Source organism: Cyanistes caeruleus, chromosome 5 (assembly GCF_971803275.1).
Source record: "Cyanistes caeruleus chromosome 5, bCyaCae1.hap1.1, whole genome shotgun sequence".
Lineage (NCBI taxonomy): Eukaryota > Metazoa > Chordata > Aves > Passeriformes > Paridae > Cyanistes > Cyanistes caeruleus.
The window spans coordinates 17,860,636-17,886,387 of NC_141705.1; the positions used below are offsets into that span (position 1 = coordinate 17,860,636).

Sequence of the window (25,752 nt, forward strand, 5' to 3'; positions counted from 1 at the left end):
ATTGTCTGGGACAACATCTTTTTCTAGTAAGTTCTCTTATCTGTTCACTGTGAAAAACTCAGAGAGTTGCAATTTATAGAACCTGAAAAAATTAGTAGTGTGACACCAAAACAGAAATTATTATGAAAACACATATTTGCTTAAAATGAAAAATACTAAGAAACACACATAAGCGAATTTTTGTATTTTTATAAAAGAGAAAGAAAACAAAGTCTGAATTCTAGAGTTAGAATCTATGAAAAGAAACAGAGATGTATTTCAATATGAAAGTTATCTTTACAGTGCTTACAATTGCTTTCTGCCTCTGTCTCTCCCTTTGCTTGGCCCTTTCAGATTCCCGTTTTTCATACTCTTTGCGGTATTCTTCCCTCTTCAGCCTTTCATGCTGATATTCCTCATAGCTGTCATATCTAGGAAACACAACTTAGTCATCAAATCAAGCACCTACATTTGTGAATGTAAAATTAGAAATACAGGTTCTGGAATACTTTATTATCCCAGGCAATTAGAGAAATTACAAGAGGAAATGGCTTCAAACTCTACCAGAGGAGGTTCAGGTTGGACATCAGAAAGAATTTATTCGCTGGAAGGGTGGCTGGACATTGGAATGGGCTGCCCAGGGAAGTGATGGAATCACCATCCCTGGAAGTGTTCAAGATATGAGCGGTCGTGCTCTGGTTCAGGTGACGTGGTGGTGTTTAGCCAAAGGTTGGACTCGATGAACTCAGAGGTCTTCTCCAACCTTAATGATTCTATGATTCTACAATTATCTCCTGAGGACCAGCTGCAGAGCAAACCAAATGCAGGCCAAAGGCCCTACCTGGGTCTGCGACTGTACGGTGATCTGGACCGCGATCTTCCACCTAAGGGAGAACTTCTGTATGCTCGGTGTCTACAGTGGCTGGACTCACAATAGCAACAAGATCTGCAGGAATAAACACATTCACCTCTGTCATTTCATTTGAGTCTATTGACACCATTTTCTACCTCTTCCCTGAATTTACAATTTCCTCTAAGCTACCAGTGGGATTTTCCAGTGACAGTTTGCAATCTCCTAGTCAACTAAGGGGCCTCACTGGCCCTGATTCCCCCACACCTGGCCTTTAGTAATGTTCCTTATTGAGGCTAACACAGAGCAGTCACCCACTGTCAACACCATCTGACAGAGGCTGCAGCAAGACTGGCACCAGACAGCTCACAGATAATGGGGAAGGTTAGTTGTGTACATCTCTCACCAACTGCTCTGCCTCTGACCTGACTGCTCCACTCAGAAAGTGTAAACCCGGCAAATTTAAAGGATACTGGAAACAAGTGTTTCTGTAGCAAACCCGTAACCTTCAGAGTTAATCAGCTCAGGAGCAATAGAATGAGTTGCACTGGATTAAGTTATTTCTTACTTTTTCTTCCTTCTTTCCTGTAAGTTTCTTTATATTTTTGCTAGTCCTCTTATTAACTACAGTGATCATACATGAATTTGCTGTACCATACCTTGAAGAGGATCTACTACAGGGCGACCTTGATCTCGATCGGGAATATGGAGAACGGGAACAAGACCTGCGTTGAGGAAAGGACCTTGATCTAGAGCGTGTCCTTTGGGATCTTTGAGAAAATAAGGATTTGGGTGGAGACACTGAATCTCTGCATGGAGAGTTAAAAGAAGAGCAAGAAGGTGATACATCAAATAATGAATAGGCTTGTGTCCCATCCCAAGGGTAGCATAGTTTATCACTTTCATCTTCACTGTCATCAAACAGACCATCCATTGCTAGTCCTGAATTTATAAACATAGGTAGTTTGGAGAATTGTTCATTACTGTAATCACTGTCCCTTAGTTCTCTGGTCTTATCTGCTTCTTCATCAAAAACAGCTTGGCTGGGGTGACCAAAATGCTTATTCAGTTCAGCCCGAATTTCCTGGTCTTGGAGCTGTTTTCTGTTATTACCATGGGATCCCTGGTTATTTGTCTGTAAAGTCTCTTTCTTGAAATACTGGTCTTGTTCTAAAGAAGAACAAATCTGACACTGCCACCCAGGTGAAGAATCCTTAAATTCTGGTTGTCTGGAGTCCTGAAGTTCCTGGGATATTTTAATGTGTATTTCCGATTTCGAATTCACAGATTGACAGTAGTCATGGTCACCAAACAGCCGCAAACTGGGCCGTTTTGTCTTTCTCTCCTCATGTCCACTGGACAGTACTGTAGTCTTGTTAAGCTGTGTGTACAGCTCAGACGGTACTGAACCCTTCTTGATTGGGTTATTTCCTTGAGAACTGGAAGACTCACTATAGCGGGGCTTTTTTGAAGGTGGTACAACAGTCTTGCATGATGACTTCAATTTAGGTGAAGTCCTAAAAGGATTATCTTGGTTGGCTTTATGAGGAGGGGTCGTAGGTGGAGTTAGGCCTACAGGGAGTGAAAGGAGGTACAGAATGCTTTTAAGCACACATACAATGTTTATAAAGGTGGCTCATATGCTTCTTAAAATAGATACAAAGCAAGTCCCATTTATGTCACTTAAACACTGCTAATACTGAGAATAAAACTACCAAAGGTCTGGTAACAACAAAAGCAACAATACAAATTCATCACCATCAATATCCAGTGTAATTTCTGCCCCTCCCCTTCCTCCATGACATCCGCCCCTCTCTCTGTAGATTTTGATAGAAAAGATCAAGAGATAAAACCCCAAGGACGTTTTTGTTAAATATAAAATAGATTTTGATGTAAAAATGAGAAGTCAAAAGACTGGCGCCATCAAAAACATAAAGAACCTAGCAAAGAAGAACCTGGATAAAAGCAAGGCCAAGAGAAATAAATGAGTGGTACCAAAGGATGTAGAACTTAAATGCAATGAAATACAGCCCCCCTAACTCACTGGCAATGACTCTGTTTCCAGAGTTCATTAACTTAGAAAACCATTGAGAATATATGTCTAAGACACTCCTTAAGTATAATTAATACATTTTGCCTGAAATGTGGTTCTGCAACTGAAACCCCAATGAACAATAGGACAACCACAACTGTAATGAACCATTGCATTTAGAACGAAATCTTGGTGAGACCTGTGCAGTAGGGACTAGGAAACAGGTAAGTATTAGTATTAGTCATTAGGTTAGTATTAGTATTGGGTTTGTATTCAATGGCTAAATATACTGCTAACAGGATTATTTACGTAATTGTAATAGATTATATTACTGTGATGAGACAAAAATTGCAGGAAGGACTAGAACACATTCTATTAAAGCCTGGGAACTGAAGCAGTATCTTCCCATCGTTTTTTATAAGGGTAGAATACAACTTTCAATATTTTCTATAGAAATCATAGAATTTCTTCAGACTTTACAGAAGGATAACCCCTGACATCAGTGCAGAGTAACAGCAAACAGCAGACACTGTTCAGGAAATAATTTCTCTTCAGGAAGGTACTTAGTATGTTATGTTTGAAAAATTTTCTTCTGTCCAATTGACACTAATATAATTTAGTAATATATGCTTAAAATTCAACAAAATAGACAGAGATTAGGGAGTTCTACAAGGTAATCCAGACCATCCCTAAGCAATCCAGAGGCTCATGCTGTTCAAGAATACTTGTAGCAATAAGCTTTCCATTAGTTCCTTAGCAAGAATGAAAAGAGAGGGCAGAGAGAGTTACAGGAAATGTGTGCTTCAAACACATCTATAGAGCTCTGGTTTGTATTTTTAAACATGCATCACAGCTCAGCAGATCAATGCAAATGGAACATGTTTTATAGTGTTTTGCTGTAAAGAAGGAAAAGCGTCCATCAATGCACAGTACTCCCTAAGGAGCATAAATGGGGACTGGGAGTCCCACTGCATTATCTGCAATGAATTTCCTTCAGAAAATAAGAAAATAGAAGCACTAAGGCTTGAATACTTGATGTGAGAGACATGCTTGATTTTGTCTGAATGTTTGGAATAAATGCTTATGAGCTACTCATGGCTATGTGAAGACTTTGCCTAATTGCCACAACATTCAAGGAAACTGAGGCAAAGGTTATGGCACCTAAAACTCTAGTTATCCCAAATTTGAATTTAATACTAAAAAAATTCTGTGCAGTCATCACTATTAAATAATTTAATCTACATCCTCAGGTTTTTTTCTTTCTTCTTCCCAAAAATTCACTTGAGACAACTCTAACAATTTCATACCTTATGCACCTCCTCACTGACAAATATTTTTTTACTACCAAGTGAATTTTTGCTAAAATGAAGAGAACAGTCCTATTCAAAAATCTGCAGTAATACTTTCAAAGTTAAAACTTCAGGCTCAGATTGAACAAATACTTCAGTAAACAACTTTCTAGAAAAAAAATGTAGAAATTACACTTTTATTTGTGAAATTTTACAGCCCATGAGAAATTATGGGATTAGTTACTGAGTTTTTGGATGAAGTTTTAAAGAAAGAATGAAGCAAAAATACAAACACTCCACAATGAATGTGTATATTTAAGAATTTCAGGCAAAGAAGCCCCAGAGATAATCCAATATTCAAAATAAAATCTTATTTCAAATTCCAATTTCTTTATAGCTTGTCCTGGAAGGAAGCAAGTAAAACATACAGTGTAACATTTCCAGAAACCTGACAAGGAGCCCAATAATCTTCAGAAAAGTGGGGGTGGGGGGGAAGTACCAAAAAAACCCCTCACGAAAGTACAGACTGAGCTAAATTTACTGGCACTTCTCTTGCTGGCAGAACAGGGCTGGGACAGCCTAAGAAAGGGCTTCCTCATGGCATTCTGGCTTTTTTCCTGGTTTTTAGCAGAAGCAGGAAGTGCACCAGTGAGTCGAAACAGATAAAAGTTGGAAAATGTTCATTTAACTGTTGAACAAACCTACACTGGGGGATGGAGGAGGGAGCAAAGTTTTGAATTCACGTCACCACTACGGAGTCCACCTCCAGAGTGTCCCATGAACAATCTCCAAGCCCTGAATTCTGAGAAGACCACTTGGCTGCACACTTGTCCATCTTCACTCTAATCCCTGGTAATCTTCACCGAGGGCCATGATCCCACATCAACGGCATTACAATATTCTATAACCACTGGATTATTTCACACACACTGATTTCTCCCCAATGTGTACATTTAGGCGTTGACAGTACAAGGTATATTCTGTACTCTCTCTTGAACTTAGCAGGTTTTGACAGATTTATGGAAGGACAGATGGCCATTACAGGCTGAAGGCTGACAAGAGGCAGTTCAGAGCATTGTTAACACACTTGCACAAACTCTCAGCAGTGCAGCGCTGTGCAGAATGTAATTCAGACTATAGCTTTTTTATTGCTGCCTATTTTCTTTTGTCAAAAGAGCCTGCTGTGCACAGCAACAAATGGCTGCCATTACCCAGAATGTAATGGGTGTCAGACAAATCACGTAACACAAACAATCAAGAGTATGTAGGTCATATTTCAACAGAGCACAACCTTAGCAATATTTATGATTACTGCATTGAAATGTGCTCTATAATAAACAAGTACCTCTACATCACTCACACTTATGTACTTCTGCACAGCAAATCTGTTAGAAGTGGTACATACTCTACAATCATCCCCCTTAAACAGTCTTTTTTCTTTTTAAAGTAAAAGGCAAGTATTTTTTCATGACATGCTATAAAACCATTTTCTTTGTAGGGACTTTTTCTTAATTGAATAGCTTTGGTAAATGGTATGTTTGCACTTTGCATTGCTCTGTCTATATACTACGAACTCACTCAGTGATCTTGTGCTAGAAAACAGCACACATCAAATTGCCAGCACTGCTGCCAAAGCAGCACCATCCTTCCTGTGTCTGTGCAACAAAAGGTGTTTGCATATGTGCCAAATCTGACACCTTGGCCAAGCAACTTCTTCCCAGAAAGTCTCTGGGAGGGTGAAACTACTTTCAATACATTCCAAAAACTCTACTTCAAAAAAAAAAACTTGCAGTGTAACTCACTTAGCTCAGCCAGGTTGATAAGCAGAAATCAGGGGAGTGTCTTTGCATTAAAAGTGATATCTGGACTTCTTAGGATTGATTTTCAATGCTGTTTTATGTGGAGACATATTTCTAAATCTCTACAGTAACTCAGCATTCAAATGTTTGATGGTGCTTGCTGTGTTTTGAGGGGTAATTACTGTCTTTTGGCAAATGCAGCCATGGAACCTTTCTACTACATGTACACTGGGCTTTTGAGAGGCACTGCAAACATATTCTTTCATACCTTTTGAGTTTGAAAATGGATTGTCAAGGGAAACATCATTTAAGGCCACTTTAAACACTGACCACAAGATAACAGCTCAATTCAGTAGAAGAAGAATGTTTGTATGGCACTAGATTGCAGAAGCTAGGAAAATATAATAAAATTAAATAGTCATCATATAAAAAAAAACTACATGCTTGTTGAATATTCAGTTTAATCCTGTTGTCAGTGCTGGAAAGAATAATCACAGATGCCTGAAAACATCAAATAATCCACTAGATCTTGTCCCCTCTGGACAACTCTCTCCATCTCACATCTCAATTTATCAGAAATCATTCTGAGGTCAAAGAAGTTCTTAGATGACAGATTTTAAGTATTTGTTCTGACAACTAAGAGGTAACACAAATCTAGAGGTGGGCAAATAGCAGGGTATCAGTATCCTCAATGATAGTCACAAATTCCAAATCACTCTTCAAGCTGATTGTGTACATCAGCTTTTCTGATGGCAAAAATATAGCCTTTTCTGCCATCTTTTCAGAAAAAGCAAATTTTTCTGCCAAGACCAGTGAGGAGTTTTACACTACAATAAATTGCAGGGATCTATATCAAATGAGAGACTTTTCACCAAGAGGGTGGAAATAGTCTTCTAGTTACTGATTGAGCCTTAAGCACATAAACCAACTTCATGTACTTAAATGATGGCTTTGAGTATTTAGGTGCGAAGGCTTAAAAAGACACAGGGAACAGAGACAGATTAATTAGAAGCCATGCTATCTAACATCTGGCATTCAGAAGTTTGTCTAAGACAATCAAAAGTCTAGAAGCCCTTGACTGCCAAAGGAAACGCTGCCTCCTTCAGAAGGTGACTCATCCTCCCACAGTCCCTGTGCTTGCACAGTCCCATCCATCGTCCCCCCCCATTCTGACTGGTAACAAAGAGGAAAGAGGTAACACAGAACCATCCCAGATTTCTGGAAGACACTGGAGAGGTTCAAGCCTGTGGACTCTTTAGCAAGGCACTGGCAGTGCAGCTGGCTGTGGAAACAAAGAGAGATGGACCTCTTCTGAGCCTCTTACTCAGAAGACTCATCTGACACAGGAATTTAATTCACTAGATTATCATCACCTAGGAATCCCTCCGTATCATCATGTTCGGGCCAGGCTTCCTTAGGGTAACACTAGAATAATCAGCTTCAAGAGACAGAACTTTAGATAGCAATCCACTTAGGACACTCATTTAAAGTGTATTGAAAGAATTCTTATGTGTGGAAACACTTCAAAGAATATTTGCTCCTTATAATTTGACAAATCAGTGTTTTGACAGTTTTAGGGAGGACAAAGTTACATGACTACAAACAGATCTGTTGTAAAGCAAGATATAGCATTGGCAAGAGAATGGTTTCCGTTTGACTTTAGATACATGAATCCAAAATGTGTGTGTGACGAAGATTGATGGCTCATGTGGGAAATGTTTTCATATACTTATTTTTCTGGTCTATAGTTAATTCATCAGTGAAGGAAGCAATGTTGTTTTCAACAGAGAGATCAAGGGAGTTGCTATTTATATTAAAATACTTTGTGCTTCGATAGTGCAAGCAGCACTGCTAATGGTCTTTTCAATTCGGTAGTGAGATCAAGGTAACTCCTATTTAAATTATTATAAATAGTGTTTGTACAGTGCAAGCTGCCCTATATAAGGACAATGAGCAATGCGGTTATCTGGATATAATTTGGAGTTGCCAGGGTCTCACTAAAGAACTTCATGGTATTATTAATCAGTACTGCCACTACTTTTTCCTTATTGTATTTTTGGTTGTTTTTTAAACAGAAGTGGGTCCCAATTCTGCCATGATTTACACACACACACACATATGCTGTCAGTACTTCAGTACTCCAGGCTGTTGCTATTATGTACTTTGCTTCCAGCACAAGCAGACTCAGGACACAACATTACTGCAGTACAAATGACTTAAAAAACAAGACATGCATATTTTTATAGATTTACATACATGCATGAATATAAAAATAAAAAACATGTGAATATGCAGGCAGAGAATAATAGAGCTATCACATGACCCCCTGACACCTCCTCACCAGGCATTGTGAACACCAGAGCAAATGCAACATGAAGTCCAAGAGCCACCATTATGTACACTGCTTGGTAACACTACCCAGCTCCCTGGCCACACAACACTCCAATACTTATTCTTCCTGAATATCATCAGCTTATTCCCTAGCTAACTTCTATTTATTTCCAGAAGGCAAAAGAAATCATAGAATCATAGTACAGCATTCTTGTTTACATATGTGCCCAGTCATGCTGTTTCCCAGCTCCTGTTGCTTTTTTTAATGCACCAGCTCTCCTGGCTATGTTGTCCAAGCAACTACAGAGCAGTTTTGTTTCCTCCTCTGTGCACAGCTGATGGAGCGGAATGGATTCGGTAATACCGAGACCATTCCTGTTGCCACCATGGACGCAATACTAGAAAGACTATCCAGGGGTCAGACTGACTCCCAATTTCTGTCTAGTCAGCTGATGGGAAAAACAGGCTGCTGACTTTTTGGCTGGGAGAAAACACTGCTTCCTTCAGTGATTTCAACGGCTGCTTGTACCACTCTGCTGTAGTCACCTCATCTGCCCCTTTCTGTTGGCAGCACTAAGCACTGACTTATCCATGTGCTTACAAATGGGCACCCTTGTGCAGACTTGCTGTCCAGTAGTGACGGAAGAGGCTTCTCCATGCTTCACTTCACTCCACTTATTGGCACTGAACAGGATTATCCTCCTGCATACAGTGAGTTTTGCCACGTTTACGTTGGTCTTGCAAAATGAAGATGTATAGAAAGAATGCTTCCTTTTGTCAGGAGAGCAATGATTAAGACTGCAGGCATTCAGGAGACAGCAGGGAAAACTGTTCATGTTTTAATGCTGAACTAATGAAAAAGTTTCTGAAAAAGTAAAATCATGGTTGTAGGAGGGTGAAAGCCCAGTGTACCTACCCAAACCCAGCTTGGGCCTGCTGCCACTGAATTCAGGAGCACCAAGCTAATTTGTGGTACCTGAGGTATATCCCTCACCCTCAGTGCTAGAGATCACATATTTTACAATCTATTGCTATCCTGAGAGGAACACATGCCAAGTACATCTCTTATTTTTCAATATTACACAACTGAGAAAGAAAATGGGCTTGGCAATAGCTCAGGTGGAGCTCAATGTGTTCTTTTGTGCGTGGCTCTGGACACTTCAAGAAAAGAGAGGCAAAACAGAGTGCAGAAGAAAGCCATAAAACAGATCTGAGACTGAAGGAATTGACTTCAGCAGAAAGAAGAGCATATGAATTAAATGATTGATTAAATGGGTGGTGCGTGAACTAAACCACTACATGATAAAAAATCCCACAAATCTTCAAAAGGTACAAATCCAGGGATCAGAAAGGAGGAGAAAGATAAAGGGAGGTTGTGTGAAGTGTGTTAATGGAAGAAAAAGCAAAAGCAGGAATATAAAATGAATACCACTTTTTAAAATTACCTCTAAGCTATGGAACGGCTGTTCAGTGGTAGAGGAGAAAGCTGTTATTTGTAACATATTAATCTAGAATTGACAAAGCACTGAAACATGCAGTCATGTACAGCCCTAGACCAGCTTGGAGACGGACTGAATGACATAACTTTTACATCTGTAACATCTATTACACTGTGCTCTGGGTTTTGTCTTTGAAAGATGGTGCTCAGCAGTACACAAATCTATGTGGAAATGGAGAAATATAACAGATAAATGGTTTCATTCATATTTTCTCAGAAATTATGCTCTCCTGTGTAGGTTTGGAGCCGTATTTTCAAACACATTGCTTCTCAGGTAGCTGGATAAAAAGTAATGCTAAAGTGCACTGAAGTGAATCTGCTGGAGACTTCTGTGAGATCTCAGCATACCTGTGGTATATTAAAGTAAACAAACACACACAAGCCATGCTTAAAGGAAGAGCCATCATTCTGCATTTCTCACCTGCAGTTCCAGAGAGTTCCACACTTAAGGTTTGTTCAATAGTCTTGTTCTCAAATGGGGAACCCTTGGGATCACTGGAAGACAGGGCACATTTATAAAAACAAGCTGAAATGGAGTTGCTGTAGCCAAAATCTACTGAACCCCCCTCCCTTTTATAAATGTTTGCACTTTTTAGTACTTACTTTGGTGACTCGGGTGTCAATGGAAGTGATAAACTTGTTGGTTTGGCTAAAGTAAAAAAAGAAAACAATTATGCAATATTTAAACACTCTGTACAGTATGCTGTAAACATTTCTTTATACTTAGGCATTGGAATCCTGTGGTAGTCATTTAGGGCCAAGCTCTGATAGTTCAATTGCCATTTCAGTGTATCTCAGATAAATAGGGACTCATCCTGATTCCTTATTAACTAGTACCAAAAGGGTATCTAAACTTCAACAATTATATACATCAATTACCCTACCTCTGAAATACAGTACACAATCCAAATGACAAGACCCTTTCAGAAGAGTGGTACATGTTAAAAATCAATGAAGAACTCACAGGATATACTGTGAAAATGTTATTTCTCCCACTGTTAATTTAGACTACAGTTCACGTTTTATTTGGAAACAGGAGCAGCAGAATAACTACAAAGTAACAGAACGTTATGAATATTCAGTTAATTTTACTTCTACAAGATACAATTTTATATATAGCACTGAGAATAGGTTGTTTCTATGAGGCCAGAGTCCAACCAGTTACAGTCCAAATTTTTGCAAATTAGCCTGCAAACTATGACAAACCATGGACATAGTCACAGATGGTTAAAATGGGGTTGAAGCTCTCAGCACTACAATCCCAACATAAGCAAAAAACAAAGCTCTGGCTGTCAAAATGTAAGTCTTTGCAGCTTTTACTCATGCAAAACTCTATTTTCTCAGAGCAAGCGAAGAACCAGGATACTGTAATACAATTAAGATTCCTTTAAAATTAAAAATTACAGTACTTGCAAATTTTACTTTTCAGAAGTTAGATTGATGTTTTAAACACAGAGAGCATTGTAGCAAGAACAACAGCAGGGGATCTCTTCTGCAGATTAATTACTTAAGACAAAATGTTCCCCTTGAACACTCCTGCACTGCAGATCTTTTGTCCAGAGTGTCACTACTGCATATTTCATATTCATTACAGGCTTGGAGCTCCCATCAACATTAAGGGATTTTATATGCAAATTGATTACTTTTATATGCTCTAGAGCATTCTTGAAGTAATATAATGTTTTTTAAAAAATTAACTCAATTATCAAGAGCTGCACATTGTTTCCTCTCCTCCCCATATGAAAGTTAGGAATGGAAGCTCAGGTGTTCACCTCAGGTTCACCTTCCTCAGAAGTCACTGCTGGAGTGAGGAGATGCACCTCAGTGAGTTATTTGTCTGGTCCAGCACAGCCACTGATTTGTGCATTACACCAGGTGCAGTAAAACTGAATGTAACCTGACACATCTTTGTGTCTAATTTATATACATCTAGGAATACTAATGTTTGCCTGTGGCTACCTAGAGGTAAAACTGGCTTAAAAAAACCCAGATCTTGCAGTAAAGCTCTGGAATAAAGTTTTATACAAATGTTTCTTTTTTCTTTTTTTTAAAAAAATCTGCACACTCTTAACCAATTTAGGCTAAGGAAGCTGAATGTGTAAAAGATATTTACGTCTCTAAAAACTGTCCTTCTAGCTCTTATTAGTCCCATAAATTAGTCCCACATCAGAATATACACATATTCAATTCTGAAGCACTGAGGCACAGTGCAAATCTGCCAGAGATGGGCACAGAATCAAGGCATTATCTCACACTCCCATGTATTAATTTTAGGCAGATATCACTGATCTCTCCCACTGAGAAGTTCGCATACCAAAACACCCATCAGTTTTCTTATTCCTAGGCAAGAGCTTGACCAAACACTCTTTCTGCAAAGGATTCATACTCACATACAGCTATTGATAGTGTAAATATTTAGCCAAGGCACTGTCATTTTCCATGGTGCCTGTTTATTAGAGTTTCAAGGTCTACTGTGGTCTGTTTTTTTCTTATTAAAAAGAGTTCACATCAAGTTGCTTGTCCCTGTAAATTGAAAACATTCAGGTTCAAAAGAACTACGTTTCCTCATGGGCAAATTTCAGTGCAAAACCACAGATGATCTTTGGCATGAATGCGTTTGTGGACATTCCCGTGGGTTTGCAATATGTTTGCAACAGTAACCCTAAAGGAAAATAACATTCCACTTACCCTTTGTGAGTTTTCCCTAACTTTGAAAGAAAATCTCAGACTGTGACAGTTTTTTTTTAAAACAAAAGGAGTCAATTTTCTTGGCTTTTGATTAAATGTATGAACCAATGACTGCAGGTCTGCAAATATCAGTTAAATTTGCCAGGTTGATTCTGCATGAATTGACTGTCCAAGCTGAAAGCATTATATTCTTGTATTTGTTTTATATGCAAATCCATTGATATTGAAGCTATATATTGGTGTATGAGGCAAATTTGCTGAAAAAACAACATTTCACAAGCCTTTAAATTAAGGTACAGGAAAATTAAAGAAGAAGGTAATTTCTCTCTCCCTGTAAATTCACCTGTAAGACCACTAAAATCACAGTTGTTAGCTCTGTGTCCCTCTGGACTTTTGTAACCTCTCCTCCATGCTGTTTCCAGAACCCAGTGTGCTCTGACTCTTCAAACTGAATCTACACAATTGCTCAGCTGGGGAAAAAAAGCAGCTCTGATCTGAATAGAAAGACTTTATAATCTGCATATATGTTTGTGTGCACACACATCTATGTATGGGTATACTACACACGTGCATATGGCATGTTGTACACAATACACCTCATCACCTACCACCTTAACATCCAACAGTGTTACTGTAACTTCTGGCAGTTCTGTTTTTCTGTACCATTGAGGTAACAGACCCAGGTTTCACATGTAGAGCTCAGTCTGGATTCTGCTGTGAAAGCAGACTGCTGAAGCCACCCAGGAGGAGTGGCAGTTGGCATAAGGAAGCTTTAGGGGCAGTTGGATTTCCTTCTTATGAGAAGTATTGCTCAGATAATTTGAGACCACAGTGGAGAAAACCCATACTTAGAATGTCAGAATGTGCAGCTGCAAGAACAATATTAAGTGACAGGAAGGGAAGATTATTTTTATTACATTTGCTTATACTTCCTAGTGCAGAATGAGAAAACAGATTTGATGGAGGCTGAAATGCAAGAAAAAAGGAGAGGAAAAGAAGAAATAACATACAGTTTACATCTGTTGCTTTGAAAATACCAAGCAACACATTTAGGGTCACATCCTGATCTCTGTTGCAGACAGGGAACTCCCATTGACTTTAGTGGAGTCATCCAGGATTTGCACTGATGTGTCTGAGACAGGCACATAGCCTTCCAAATCCCAGGTCAACATAAATACATAGATGTATTTTAAAGCAGCAATAACTTAAAAAAAACTCCCTTTGGGTTCGTAAGCTTTTACAGCTTTCCTTTATCTTGGGAAAACAGACATGGGAAGAGAGGAGAAAAAGTGAGAGAGAGGGCTTTAAGTTCTGGCATCTCTGTCACAGAAGCTACTTGTAATAGAGACCAGTTTTTTACAATTCGGGGACACTGAAAGTCAACACAAGTGTTAAGTTTTGACCATAAAGAATCCAAAAACAAGAGAGAAATATCAGGATGGCATCTAAACTTTCAACTATTTACAAAATAAAATTACAAACCAGCATTCCAGCTTTAACAGGAATGACACATTTATTGTTTTCTCTGTAGCAGTGAGAGCACTATTTATTGTCTCTTAAGGGCTATGTGGCAGGTTAACAATGCCTTCAGTTTTACTCCAGCAAAAGAGAAAGCAGCTCACTAATGAACTGGCCTGCCGAGCTTGTTTAGGGGTATAATGATTTCTTGGTGGTACAGTTCTCTGTGAATAAGTATCTCCAGCTAGCTTGGTACATTACCATACGGTATTTGTTAAACTTTTCCTGAGATCCTTTTCTGAGGCTTGGGGCAATAAATAAAAGGATCAAATATGTCTAAAAGCTAAATCTAGCTAACTAATTCCAACTTCATTACACTGTTTTAAAATTCTCTTTACACAGAAGAGATGCTGGATTTCCAATACTAATCCAAAGAACAGGAGTATTGAGAGCATTCCCAAACATGGTACTTCAGCTTCCCAGCCTTACTGCTGGTACCAAAGCTGTATTCTGCAGTCCCACACCTACCCTGCAGATGATTTGTCTGAGACTGCAGATGGGGCTTCCTTTTGGAGGTGCATTTCTCTTTGCTGCTGTTCCTGTTCTCTGCTGGTTTGGTCTGAGGAGGATCATCATTCGTAGTCAGATATTTGAGAAGTTCAGAGCAGGGACGTCTTTGAGGCTTTTGCTGTTGACAAATGCTCTTCGCTTTATTGCTCCATGAATTCTCAGTCTTAAAACAGGGTAGAATAAAATAAAATAAAATAATAAAATAAAATAAAGCTAAAATTAGTGAGCTGAACCTTATCAGAATGGATATAGGTTTTCTGAAGAGATGAGATTTTCAATGAAGTGTTCAGTCTAAGTGTACTAGATCTATGAGCTGTGAATAACTGTTTGCAGAACAAGGAAAGAAAATTACATTTAAAATTCCTAAATGACATTTATGCAGCTTTTTATTTCATTTCTCCTACATTGCAATGTTCCTACTCAGCAACATGTAACTAACAAGACCCTACAGCGCCTTTACTGTGAACAAAAAAATAAGCTGGTTTAAACCTTAATTTGCTGCTGATTGCTTGGGCCTAGTATTCACAACTCTCTTAAGTACCCCTAAATGGCCCGTTTTCAGTTACACTGAATGGCAAGACAAACATTGTTTAATATTCCCTGCTAACAGAATTATGTCTAAGCCCCCCATTCCATCCAATCAATGTCTAATATACATCTTTTGCCAAGAATCCAGTGTCATTTGTCTTAGCTCAGACAGCTGGGAAAATGGCAGTCCCACATCCTGGAGTCACTCATAAACAACACCAGACCATCAGCAAATTTTATCACACCCCGTCCTACTCTGTGTATCAGTAAAGTAGGTAAGAGTAACAGACGGTGTGACTACAGCTGAACTCTGCCAAGAGAAAAGGCACAAATGAAATATTCAGAGCATAAAAGAGCTCAGATGATTCTCAGATGAACCCAGTCCGTAACTCACATTTTTTAAAAATTACTTGCAAGATAGTAAGCATATTAATAAAATACATTCAGATCTACTGCTTGTTTGATCGCTAAAAGCATAAAAGACCTTGTTACACACTCTTTTTCTTTCTTATTATAAAGATTAAGTTTGTACCTTAACAACCACAGGGCTTGTTCTGATCCTGTGATTAGTGTTTGCATGGTTTTGTGTGCTGAGACCACTGCATTCATTGTAATTTAGCTGAGTGTTGGCTGGAGCCAGCAAGAGCTTCTTAAGCTACAAACACATCAGGGAAAGGGAAGTGGAAGGAAAAAAGTAAAGTTACACATCTATGGATTAAAATGACTTATCAACATTTTTGTATAGTTCCTTAAAGTTAGTCATATTGATTTCAGCAAGCAAAGTACAATAAAACAAAAATTTTATATTTCTAATATTCTGATATTCTGATATTCTGATATTCCTCAGAGTAAAGAGATTTCATTTTCTTCTGTCTTGGCAGCACATTTCTGTTCCCTTTACTGCAGTATACTGCAGGACAAGCAGAAATAACAGGGATCTCAGATTTCTGAATGCATGGCAAAATGAAATTCTCAGTGATCTGTATGACATGAAGAGGCCTCTGATCTACACAGAGACATTAACAGTCTAACAGATACAGCGTCAAGATTCAGGTACCTGGCTCTGTTCCCACTGAAACCAGTGATAAGAGGCTTTCAGCAGAAACAGAATCACATCACAGACTAGATTTACTGAACAAAATGCATATAATGTTTCACCCACATCCTCATCCAAGGTTCAGTTTTGCCCTGGTTAGCACTAAGCTGGTGCTTACTGGTCAAATCAATGTTAAAGACATAAAATCAGCCCTGCATCCCAACTGACTCACTGGGCCTTTCTTCACAGATCACCAAAAATGATATCTAAACATACACAACAAAAAGAGCCCCGAGAAATGAAATATGAATTAAGAACCATTACCCCGACTTATCTGAATAGAATGATAAGCAAAAGTGTCAGCCCCATTAGCGTAAGACTTTCAAAAACAACCTTTTCAACAACTTTTTAATAGACTGCCATATTAATCATCCTATGGCTATTTGGTGGGGGGTTTTCCCCCGCTTTATTTTCCGTTCTTTACTTGATTTTCCTCTCCAGTCTAAATGAAAAGTCCAGACCTTACTGTGACTACATCATACCCATGCAGCGGGTAGCCAGAGGCACATCCAATTCCTGTTAAACAGTAGGAAGGGTTCTTACTAGAGACGGCTCTTCTGCCTCCTGAGTTGGAGGGGTGCCGTCGGGCATTGGGGAGGGACTAGCGGCATTTTCGTTGGTCACATCTCCATCTGTCAGTGCATCAAACGAAGGCAATCCATCCTCATCCACAGGGATGCTGTCCAGTGTTTCAGTGAGAACAGCTAGCAAGTTTGCCTCGTTCTCTTCATCTATCTTCTGTGGGAGAGGACAAAACAAAAAGAGGAACCAGGTGAGAAAAGGAACAAAACGATGTCTCTGTATGTGAACAAGCGGACAGCACCTGGTCAAACCGACCCTTGAAACAGAAACCTGCAACAGAATCTCAGACAATGTAACCAGGTACAATAAAATGGTCCATCTCTGTTCAAAAGAAATCTCTTTGCACTCGTAGTGTATTGCTGGTTTACCTTGCTTCCACAATTCTTTTTTTTTTTAAATCAGGTATTAACAATGGTAAGTAATCATCCAGGGGATTGTATTACAGGATGAGCCTAAAATGCTGACACCTAATGATGGTGTCAGCCCAGACTGTCTCTTTCTTTTGCTCTTCAACACTGAAGACCAGCTAATTGACCTGACAAAATTACAAGAATCAGACAGCTAATCAGGACACCAAAATGAATCACAGTAAAATACAGAAAACCTCATTCACATATATGGTCCAGTGTAAGCGAGTAAGGGTTTCCCTTCCACGCTTCTGCAAATCCTTACTGCAAAACCAAATGAACAGCTTCTCATTCCTGAGTATTCTGGTGTAAGAATAGCCAGCAGCACTCACATGGTAAATGACAGGTTGTTTGGGGTTTCTTTTAAAGAAACGTATTAGGCAGGTGGCCTCTGAAGTTGTCCTTTCGAGTTATGTCATTTGAGTGCTCAATGCACTATTGTATGCATTTATCAAATTCCAACTGCAATTATAAAAAGTAGATTAATTTCTAATCAGACGTGGCTGCAATGTTAATTTGTATCTTATTTCAGCAACAAGAGTTCTTTTGTCAAATTGAGCAAATTTAAGTGCCTTCTGATTTTTTAATGAAATATAGTCCCTACTGTATATTAAGATACAGATATTTTGAGTGCTGAGAGTTAGAACTGAGAAATAGAACTGTGTAAAAATCATTATATTTATTTTTCAGAAAGATTGGAAATTGATCTTGACAGATCAATTATCTAGGACTCCTAGGCTGATCCTAGCGCCATCGAAGTAAATGAAAAGCCTTTCACTGATTCAAGTGATATCAAATTGGGAGTTTTTCCACCTTCCATCAGCTTCAGAGTAGCTCATCATGTTCCAGGTTCCCACTGTGAAAAAATTTCAGCTAAGTTCAAATCTCAAAGTGTAAAAGTGAACTAGCAAGACAAATAAACAATAATAAAAAAAAAAATTAAAAAAGGCAACAGCAAAACATTGCCAAGTTACACTTTGGAAAAAAAATAATCAAGTGGATCTGGGCATCCCCTTAGCATGACTTTTTCAGTAATACTTTTATCTAGCAGACTCTGTACAGAGATGATCATAAACCAGACAGATAATTGCTCCAGCTAGGCTTCTTTGCCAAATCACACCTCACGGCTTCTAACATAAAAGCTGCCTTTGAGCTAGAAAGCTAAGACAGAGCACAAACTGTTCTGGTGCTTACAGCATCATCTCCAAGAAACAAATAAATACTCAGGCAAACTAAGGTAAGGAGAAGCATTTATTTAAAAGGCTTAAAGGCACTTGGCCACTGAGAAAAAGTATCCAAATTTTGGTATCAGGTGATTTCCACCATACTAAGCAGACATATGCATACAGCTCTAATAATTCAGTGTGTAGAGGATGGAAAGGCAGAAAGGTGACAAATAAAATGACGCTTCAAATCCATCTTCTCACAGCCACTTTCTGAGAGGAAAAGAGGAAAATTATGGTGTCACTTCTAGAATAGCAAGAATAGGCATTATTGGGCAAGAAATAATGTGACCAGTGTTCTTTCCCAATGGCATTTCAAGTCCCTCACAGGTGGTGTGATGAATGGTGTGAGAGCCAGCCCTCAAGCCTAGGGTGTCCATGAGCTGGTTTGGCTGCCTGACCCCCAGCCTTATATGAGGAACTTTTTCAGCAATTCTGGCTGGTGGGGCACACTGCTGAGCCTTGCATCTCATAAAGCTGACAACAAAGCTGGAAGTGTTGCTATTTCTAACAGAGAATGCCTTCTTTAATAATACCATGCTAGGAAAAAACCTGATATTTGCTGTTAGCTACTCAACTCTCATGCTTTAAACAGACATTCAAGTGCACTGACATTCAAGAACAGAAAGTTGAGCAGACACCGGTCCTCATCACAGCAATTTCAATTAGTTTTGTACAAGTTTCAACATTCAAACACCCCAGAGAAAGCAGAGGATGTGACAAAGAGGACTCTGTTAAACAATTAATGTCACTTTCCATTATTGCTTCAGTCCCAATTTACAGAGCAAATAAATCAAAGTCACCACAGATGAAGCACACTAGCTGGCTAACACATGTCTATTCACAAACGACATGGCAGCAGGAACACATTAGTCAAGAAAATGACATTGCTAGATAACCTTTTAAAGGTTTAACTATGCTATTGTTCCTAATTGTCCTAAATTACTGTTTATAAAGAAACACAATTATTAGATACAGCAAAAATGTGGCTGAGGAGAGATGCAGGGGGAGAGATGGTTGGGTACATCAACGTCTAAGCAATAATCACTGAAGCAGCAGCCTTCTCCTTTGCTATTGCAGCCTGAGTCTTGGTGTTGACAGCACTGGGGAGAAGCAACACCATGGCCAAATGCAGGCTCTTTCACAGTTTCAGCACTGTCACTGCAGAAGTTCACATTCCAGACTGGCATCCAACCTGCTCATCACACAGGCTCAGAGGGACAGGAGGAGCTGAGCACCTTCTACCTCTGCTGAGGCCTGAGAATGCGCCGTGTGCTCTCTGGAACTGATTCTACCATGTCCCTACCTTCATGCAGGATCCCACAAGAAGGATTTGCTTCTCTTTTTAGGAGCAGATCCAAGGTATTTAGACTACCTAAATGAACTACAGTGTGTAAGAAAAAGGACCAGAGGATAATCTCAAATGCAAAGCTGCATAGCAAATATATGCAATTATTAAACTTTTATGAAAACAATTCATAATGACTGCATACTAACTTCCCTTTTTAATGCAGAAGCAGTTATGCATCTCTTCCAAATCACACCATTATGTTAGCATAAAGACATTGGGGCCAGAGATGTTTTGATCCCTGTAAATTTTCACCCATATGAAGAAGGCTAGGAACACAAGTATGACACTGAATGCATGTGCTTCTGGGTTTCTGACAAAAGAAATTTCCAGCATATCCAGAATGCCATTAGCTCTGAAAGGAAAAATTTGGCATTTATGTCACTCTTTATGGGTGATTGCAACAGAGGTAACCTGCCAGAACACCAACCAATCCTCAAACGTGAGTAATCTAGGAGTCCAAACACCATGGAAAGCTTCTAACTGTGTTCTTCTCTGCTTTTACATGCTTTTCTCTAATACTTTAGTATTTCTGCAGCACTAAAAATAATTTTCTGTCTGAAAACACTGTAATAGTTGTGTAACAATCTAATTGCATTTCTGCCTTCAGTAAAATGTCTCCAGAGATATTCTCTCCTTGGCCAGTGAAATGAGTTGATAATTTACCCACGCAAAGGTATTTAAATCCTCTACCCCTGATGATTTCTTCTCTTTTGCTTTTTCTGACTATTGATGGATCTGGGTTCACCCTGTGGTTAGCATTTTACATCTGTAATACCTGTTACTTGTTGGCAAGTAACACAGAGGCCATAGAGGCCAAAACCTGAGCTGTAACAGAGGCTTGTCCATGTTGCCATTCACAGGCATCTCTTTAGGGTGAATATAGGAAGCAAAGCAGTAATTTATCCTTAAATTTTTCTCCTTTGAAAAAATCATGCGACATTTTAAAATCTCTGTCATTACCATTAGACTGGGTTAGAGAAAACCTAGGAAAACATGAAATCCACAAGTCCATGGGCCCTGACAGAACACATCCATGAATGCTGGAGAGAGCTGGCAGACAACACAGTGAGGCTGCTTCATGGTCACCTTTGAAAGGTCATGGAGATCAGGAAAGGTATCTGAGGACTGCAAGAAAGCAAATGTCACCCCAGTCTTCAAAAATGGCAAGGAATCATGAGTGGGGTCATGAGTGGTATCCCACAATAGTGGCCCACCCACGGAATGACCGGCCAGTCAGTCTCGATCCCTGAAAAGGTTATGGAGAACCTCATTCTGGGGGCCATCTATATCCACATGGATCACACAAAGGTGATCAGAGGTCAAGCATGGTTTCACTAAAGATAAATAAATCATGCTTGACCAACCTGATTGCCTTCTATGATGAAACAACTACCTGGATGGATGAGGGGAGAGCAGTGCATATTGTCTACTTGACTTCAGCAAGGCTTTTGACACTGTCTCTTGCAACATCCACATAGGCAAACTCAGGAAGTCTGGGTCGTATGAGTGAACAATGAGGCGGATTGAGAACTGTCTGAACAGCAGATAGCAGAGGGCTGTAATCAGTGTCCCGGGCTCTAGTTGGAGGCCTGTCACTAATGGTGTCCCCCAGGGTTCAATACTGGGCCCAGAACTGTTTAATTTATTCATCAATGACTTGGATGAAGGTCCAGATGCTTCCTCAGCAAGTTCATGGATGACACAAAGCTGGGAGAAGCTTTGAGCCCAAAGCTTGATCCCCCTGAGTGATGTGCAGCCCTTCAGAAGGACGTGGACAGGTTGGAGAGATGGGCAGAAAGGAACCATCTGAAATTCCACAAAGGCAAATGCAGGATCCTGCACCTAGGGAAGAATAATCCCAGGGACCAGTACAGGCTTGGGGCCAAACTGCTGGAAAGCCCAGCTCTGCAAGAAGGACCTGGTGGACACCAAGTGTCCATGAGCCCCCAGTGCCCTTGTGGCCAAGAGAGCCAATGGTACCCTGGGCTGCATTAGGGAGAACACTGACAGCAGGTCAAGGGAGGTGATCCTGCCCCTCTACTCAGCCCTGGTGAGGGGCATCTGGAGTGCTGTGTCCAGTTCTGGGCTCCTCAGTAAAGAGACAGGGAGCTCCTGGAGCAGGTGCAGTGGAGGGTGACAAAGATGATGAAGGAACTGGAGCATCTCTGTTAAAGGACAGGCTGAGGGAACTGAGCCTCGAGAAGACACAAATGAAAGGGCAGCTCACCAATGTCTGTCAGTATCTGCAGGGAGGGTGCCAGGAGGATGGAGCCAGGCTCTGCTCAGAGGTGTCAAGCAATAGGACAAGAGACAATGGGCAAAAATTGATGCACAGGAAGTTCTACCTGAACATGAAGAAGAACTTACTTACTCTGAATGACAAGAGTACTGGAATAGGTTGCCCAGAGAGGTTGTGCAGTTTTTGTCTCTGGAGATATTCAAGAACACTCTGGATGCAGACCTGTGCCACATGCTGTAGGATGGCCCTGCTTGAGCAGGGAGGTTGGTCCAGCTGACCCACAGTGGTCCCTTTCCACCTGTGTTTCTGTGATCTCTTCTAGAAAACCCTGAAGCCAGTGTGCAGATGTCCTGACTCAGGATTATCCTGTAGCTCTTGTCATCAGCACAGGTATGCTGATCCATTCCAGAAGAGGGTCAAGCCCATCTTTTAGAAAATATTTTCAAAATATTAATAGTATTTCTAACATCTTCCCTTTGGGTGACTTCTCCTCTCCCTTTCAATTGTGATTAGTACATGCACAACTTCTGCTGATTATATCTCAAGGAGTGAAATCAGCAAATGAATGATGATGCTCTGAAGTTTCTTTACTGACAATCTGAATAGTGCAAGGCCCCATTGTGATTCATACTGAAAGATCAGGATCTAAACTGCCTTATTAATCCACAGCCCCAAGGAGCTGGGAGCAGTGGCAGCTTGCCACATCTTCATAAAAAGCCCAGGAAACTTCAGGACAGATCCACAGCTTGTAGAAGCTGTCACCACTCCAGCAGCCCAGCTTGGTAAGAAATTCAGAGCAGCCAGGTGTACCAGAACTCACAAGAGATCACCATTTCAACATATCTACTCATTTCTCCTCATCAGCCTAAGACCTATTCACAGCACAATTAAAAAAGAAAATAAAAGATTGTCCTCCAGCTGAAAATATCTGAGTGACCTAAAAATACTAATACATTATGGCACTAGTTTCAAACAAAAAAAAATGACTTGTGAGCACATCATGGATTTCCAACAGGACTTAATTCCTTAATGACAAATTTTGGAGCAAGGATGTCCATAAGATTGTCTTTTCCTTAAGAAATGAGGGGTACAGATTCACCCCTTTTTGCACATACGGATGCAGAGGCACTGAAAAGCTCATCAACACCACTCAGGCCCTGAGCACCTCCTGTCAACTAATATGCAGGAGTAGGGGCAGATGGTGTCTCAGCCCTGGCCCCACAAACCAAGCTTTGTCACAAGAGGAAAAGGAGCCACAGGCTGGACAGAGGCACCGGGAGGGTAGGAGATGTACAGGGATTAGGACGCAGGCTGGTTGGTAGTCTTACTCCTGACAGAGAAAAAAGAGAACTGAAATCAAGGATGATGAAAGGGAATGAAAGGATGAAAGCCCAAATTTTTCCTCTTCTGGTACAGAAGGAGCCAACCTGCCATGGCATGGCACACACAGAGCTGTCATGTTGATTTTGCTGCCTTTTCCATGTGCTGTCCAAGGCAAGGACTTCTTTCTCCTCAACTTACCCAGGGCCAAAGATGAATTAGTGGTCCAAGTGGTGAACCACTTGTTCCACCTTACCTGCTCACAACCAGTCCCACGCCCTTATATATCTGAAGAAGTTTCTCAGCTTTTATTTTACTGTTCAACTGCTTTGCAAATCCTTAGGCGTCCTGCATTGTCTTACAGTAAAAATTCATATGATGCATTTGCATTAGAACATCTTTCCAAGGTCTGTTACTCTGGTCCCCAAGAGACACTCCCATAATTGAAATGCTTAAGTCCAGAGCTATCAATTATCTTTAAAAACAAAATGGAGTCCCACTAGGAGAAAATTACAGTCAGATTTCTTTATATGAAGTAGAAATATGGGGATTAATTATCACCACCCCTGTGCAAATGCCTTTAGGGTATGGAAAGGAAACAAGATATTTTCTTTTCTTGAAGGAGACAGCTATATCCTCACATGCACATGCAGTCAAAGACCACTTGAATCCAGAGCCTGCCTTCTGATTTCAGCAGCCCCACTGCCCTTCATATGGAATGTAGGACCAAACACTTGCCCATATTTACATAAAAGTTTCACTCCAGTTGGATTTCTCCAGATATAGACTTAAAACAATGTGCTCTAGCATCCCAAAATGCTCTCCCACAGAAACAATGTTAAATAAATACTGTGATTCTACACACTGCAGGTACTGCAATGCCTAATATCCAGAGCTAGGTCTCAGAGGGGCACAACCCCCCAGCATCGCTCCCAGGAACATTATGGCACCACTGGAAGGATCTGTTAAATCTCCACAGGCTGAAGGAGATGGGAGCACCAGCAGCATCCGTGCTCCCCCTCCCCTCTTCAGGGTATAAAAACATAAAATTAAAATGGAATGGAATGGAACGGAACAGAACAGAATAGAATTAGAATAGAATAATAAAATAAAAATAAAGTAAACATTTTTTCATCGTCATTATCAACATGTTGCTTATTTCTCAGAAAGTTTTTATATGTAATCTTGGTAACTGAACTCAGATTGCTTTCTCTCTGTGAGATGCTCTCCTGACACTGTAAAACTTCTGTCTAGTACTTGGTACTAAAGCATCACAACTGAAAACCACAGATCAGACCAAGTAAGTGAGCCACTACAAATAGGCTTTTCTTTGAGACCATGCCCTTGTATCACTGGAAGTTATGCTACCATAGCTCCTGTGGGATGGACTGCCTTTTCAAGTGGATGATCTAACCTTTCAGCTGTAAGCGAAACATGTCAGTTTAAAAAAGTCTACTGAATATTCTTCTACCACAAAGTCAAAGAAGTAATTTTTTATTACTTCTAATGAGTTGCTGCAGTTCAGAAGTTTCCATTACAGCCTGAAAATTAAGTTTATAATAAACTGAAGACTATTAATTGACTTACTCATCTCACTAACATGAGGATCTAGCTAACAACCCATGCTTTACATCTTTTGACCAAAATTCATCCACATTTTACAAGCCATTGCAATTTGATTTGTGTAAACTGCATCCTTCCCCTCTATCACAGTAATCTTTGATTCCAGAGAAAAGATAAAACAAAAAACAATCTGCAGGGAAGCTATTGTGCTATTGACTGTATTATAGGGACCAATGATAAGATACTGTGCTGGATTCATTTCACCGGGTGTAGACCAAATACCAAAAATTTATAGCAAGTGAAACCACAGAATCTTTGCAAATGCAGTCAATTTGACTCAGTATCAAAAGGTCACTCGATTCAATTTATACTTGATCCTGAGCACAATATTGAGAAAACACCTGAAAACAAATCATCAGTTTGGGCCTCAACATTTGCTGACTGTATAGACTAATTTGCTGATAACTAAATAAATGCTCTACCCATGTTTCTTACTGAGTTAGCTCACCCAGGGGGGCTTTTTAACTTCTACAGGACTTGACACTGTAAATGAACCATGTGTCTGTAATACTGAGCGAGGCACACCATGGAATTACTATTGTGTTGTCTTGTCCAGTGCTCACGAAGGCCACCTGGTCTTCATGGGTGGGGAACTGCAGCAGGAAAAGATCTGGCATGTCTTGTCCAGCCCACAATGGGCTAGGTTTGAGATGCACAATGAAGCACAAAACTCCCTCTGTGTTTCTGGTGGGTAAAACCAAGAGCAGGGGAAGTGCAGAAGTGCAAAACAAAGAAAGCGCCTGATGAAGAGCCACAGTAAAAAGAAAGGCTGTGAGTTCTTCTTCACTGTGCAAGAGTGAGGCCAGGGAAGCTGGGGTGGAGGTGAAGTTCCCCGTCTTCCAGAACTGCTGGGGAAGCACAGGTGAGCAGAGGAGCGAGTGCAGGGGAT

General features: G+C 40.1%; 1 protein-coding gene across 2 annotated transcripts in view; it reads right to left on the bottom strand.

Annotated features, from left to right (window-relative positions):
- PPARGC1A (PPARG coactivator 1 alpha) overlaps positions 1-25,752 on the bottom strand; it is a 363,672-nt gene that overhangs the window by 14,392 nt on the left and 323,528 nt on the right. For both annotated transcript variants that reach the window (XM_086888438.1, XM_023925422.2), the window contains 8 exons: positions 16,662-16,856; positions 15,555-15,677; positions 14,453-14,657; positions 10,382-10,427; positions 10,200-10,273; positions 1,489-2,401; positions 821-925; positions 290-410 (listed from right to left, as the gene is read on the bottom strand). In XM_086888438.1, the coding sequence (XP_086744564.1) occupies positions 290-410; positions 821-925; positions 1,489-2,401; positions 10,200-10,273; positions 10,382-10,427; positions 14,453-14,657; positions 15,555-15,677; positions 16,662-16,856 (1,782 nt within the window). The remainder of the gene's footprint in view (positions 1-289; positions 411-820; positions 926-1,488; positions 2,402-10,199; positions 10,274-10,381; positions 10,428-14,452; positions 14,658-15,554; positions 15,678-16,661; positions 16,857-25,752) is intronic.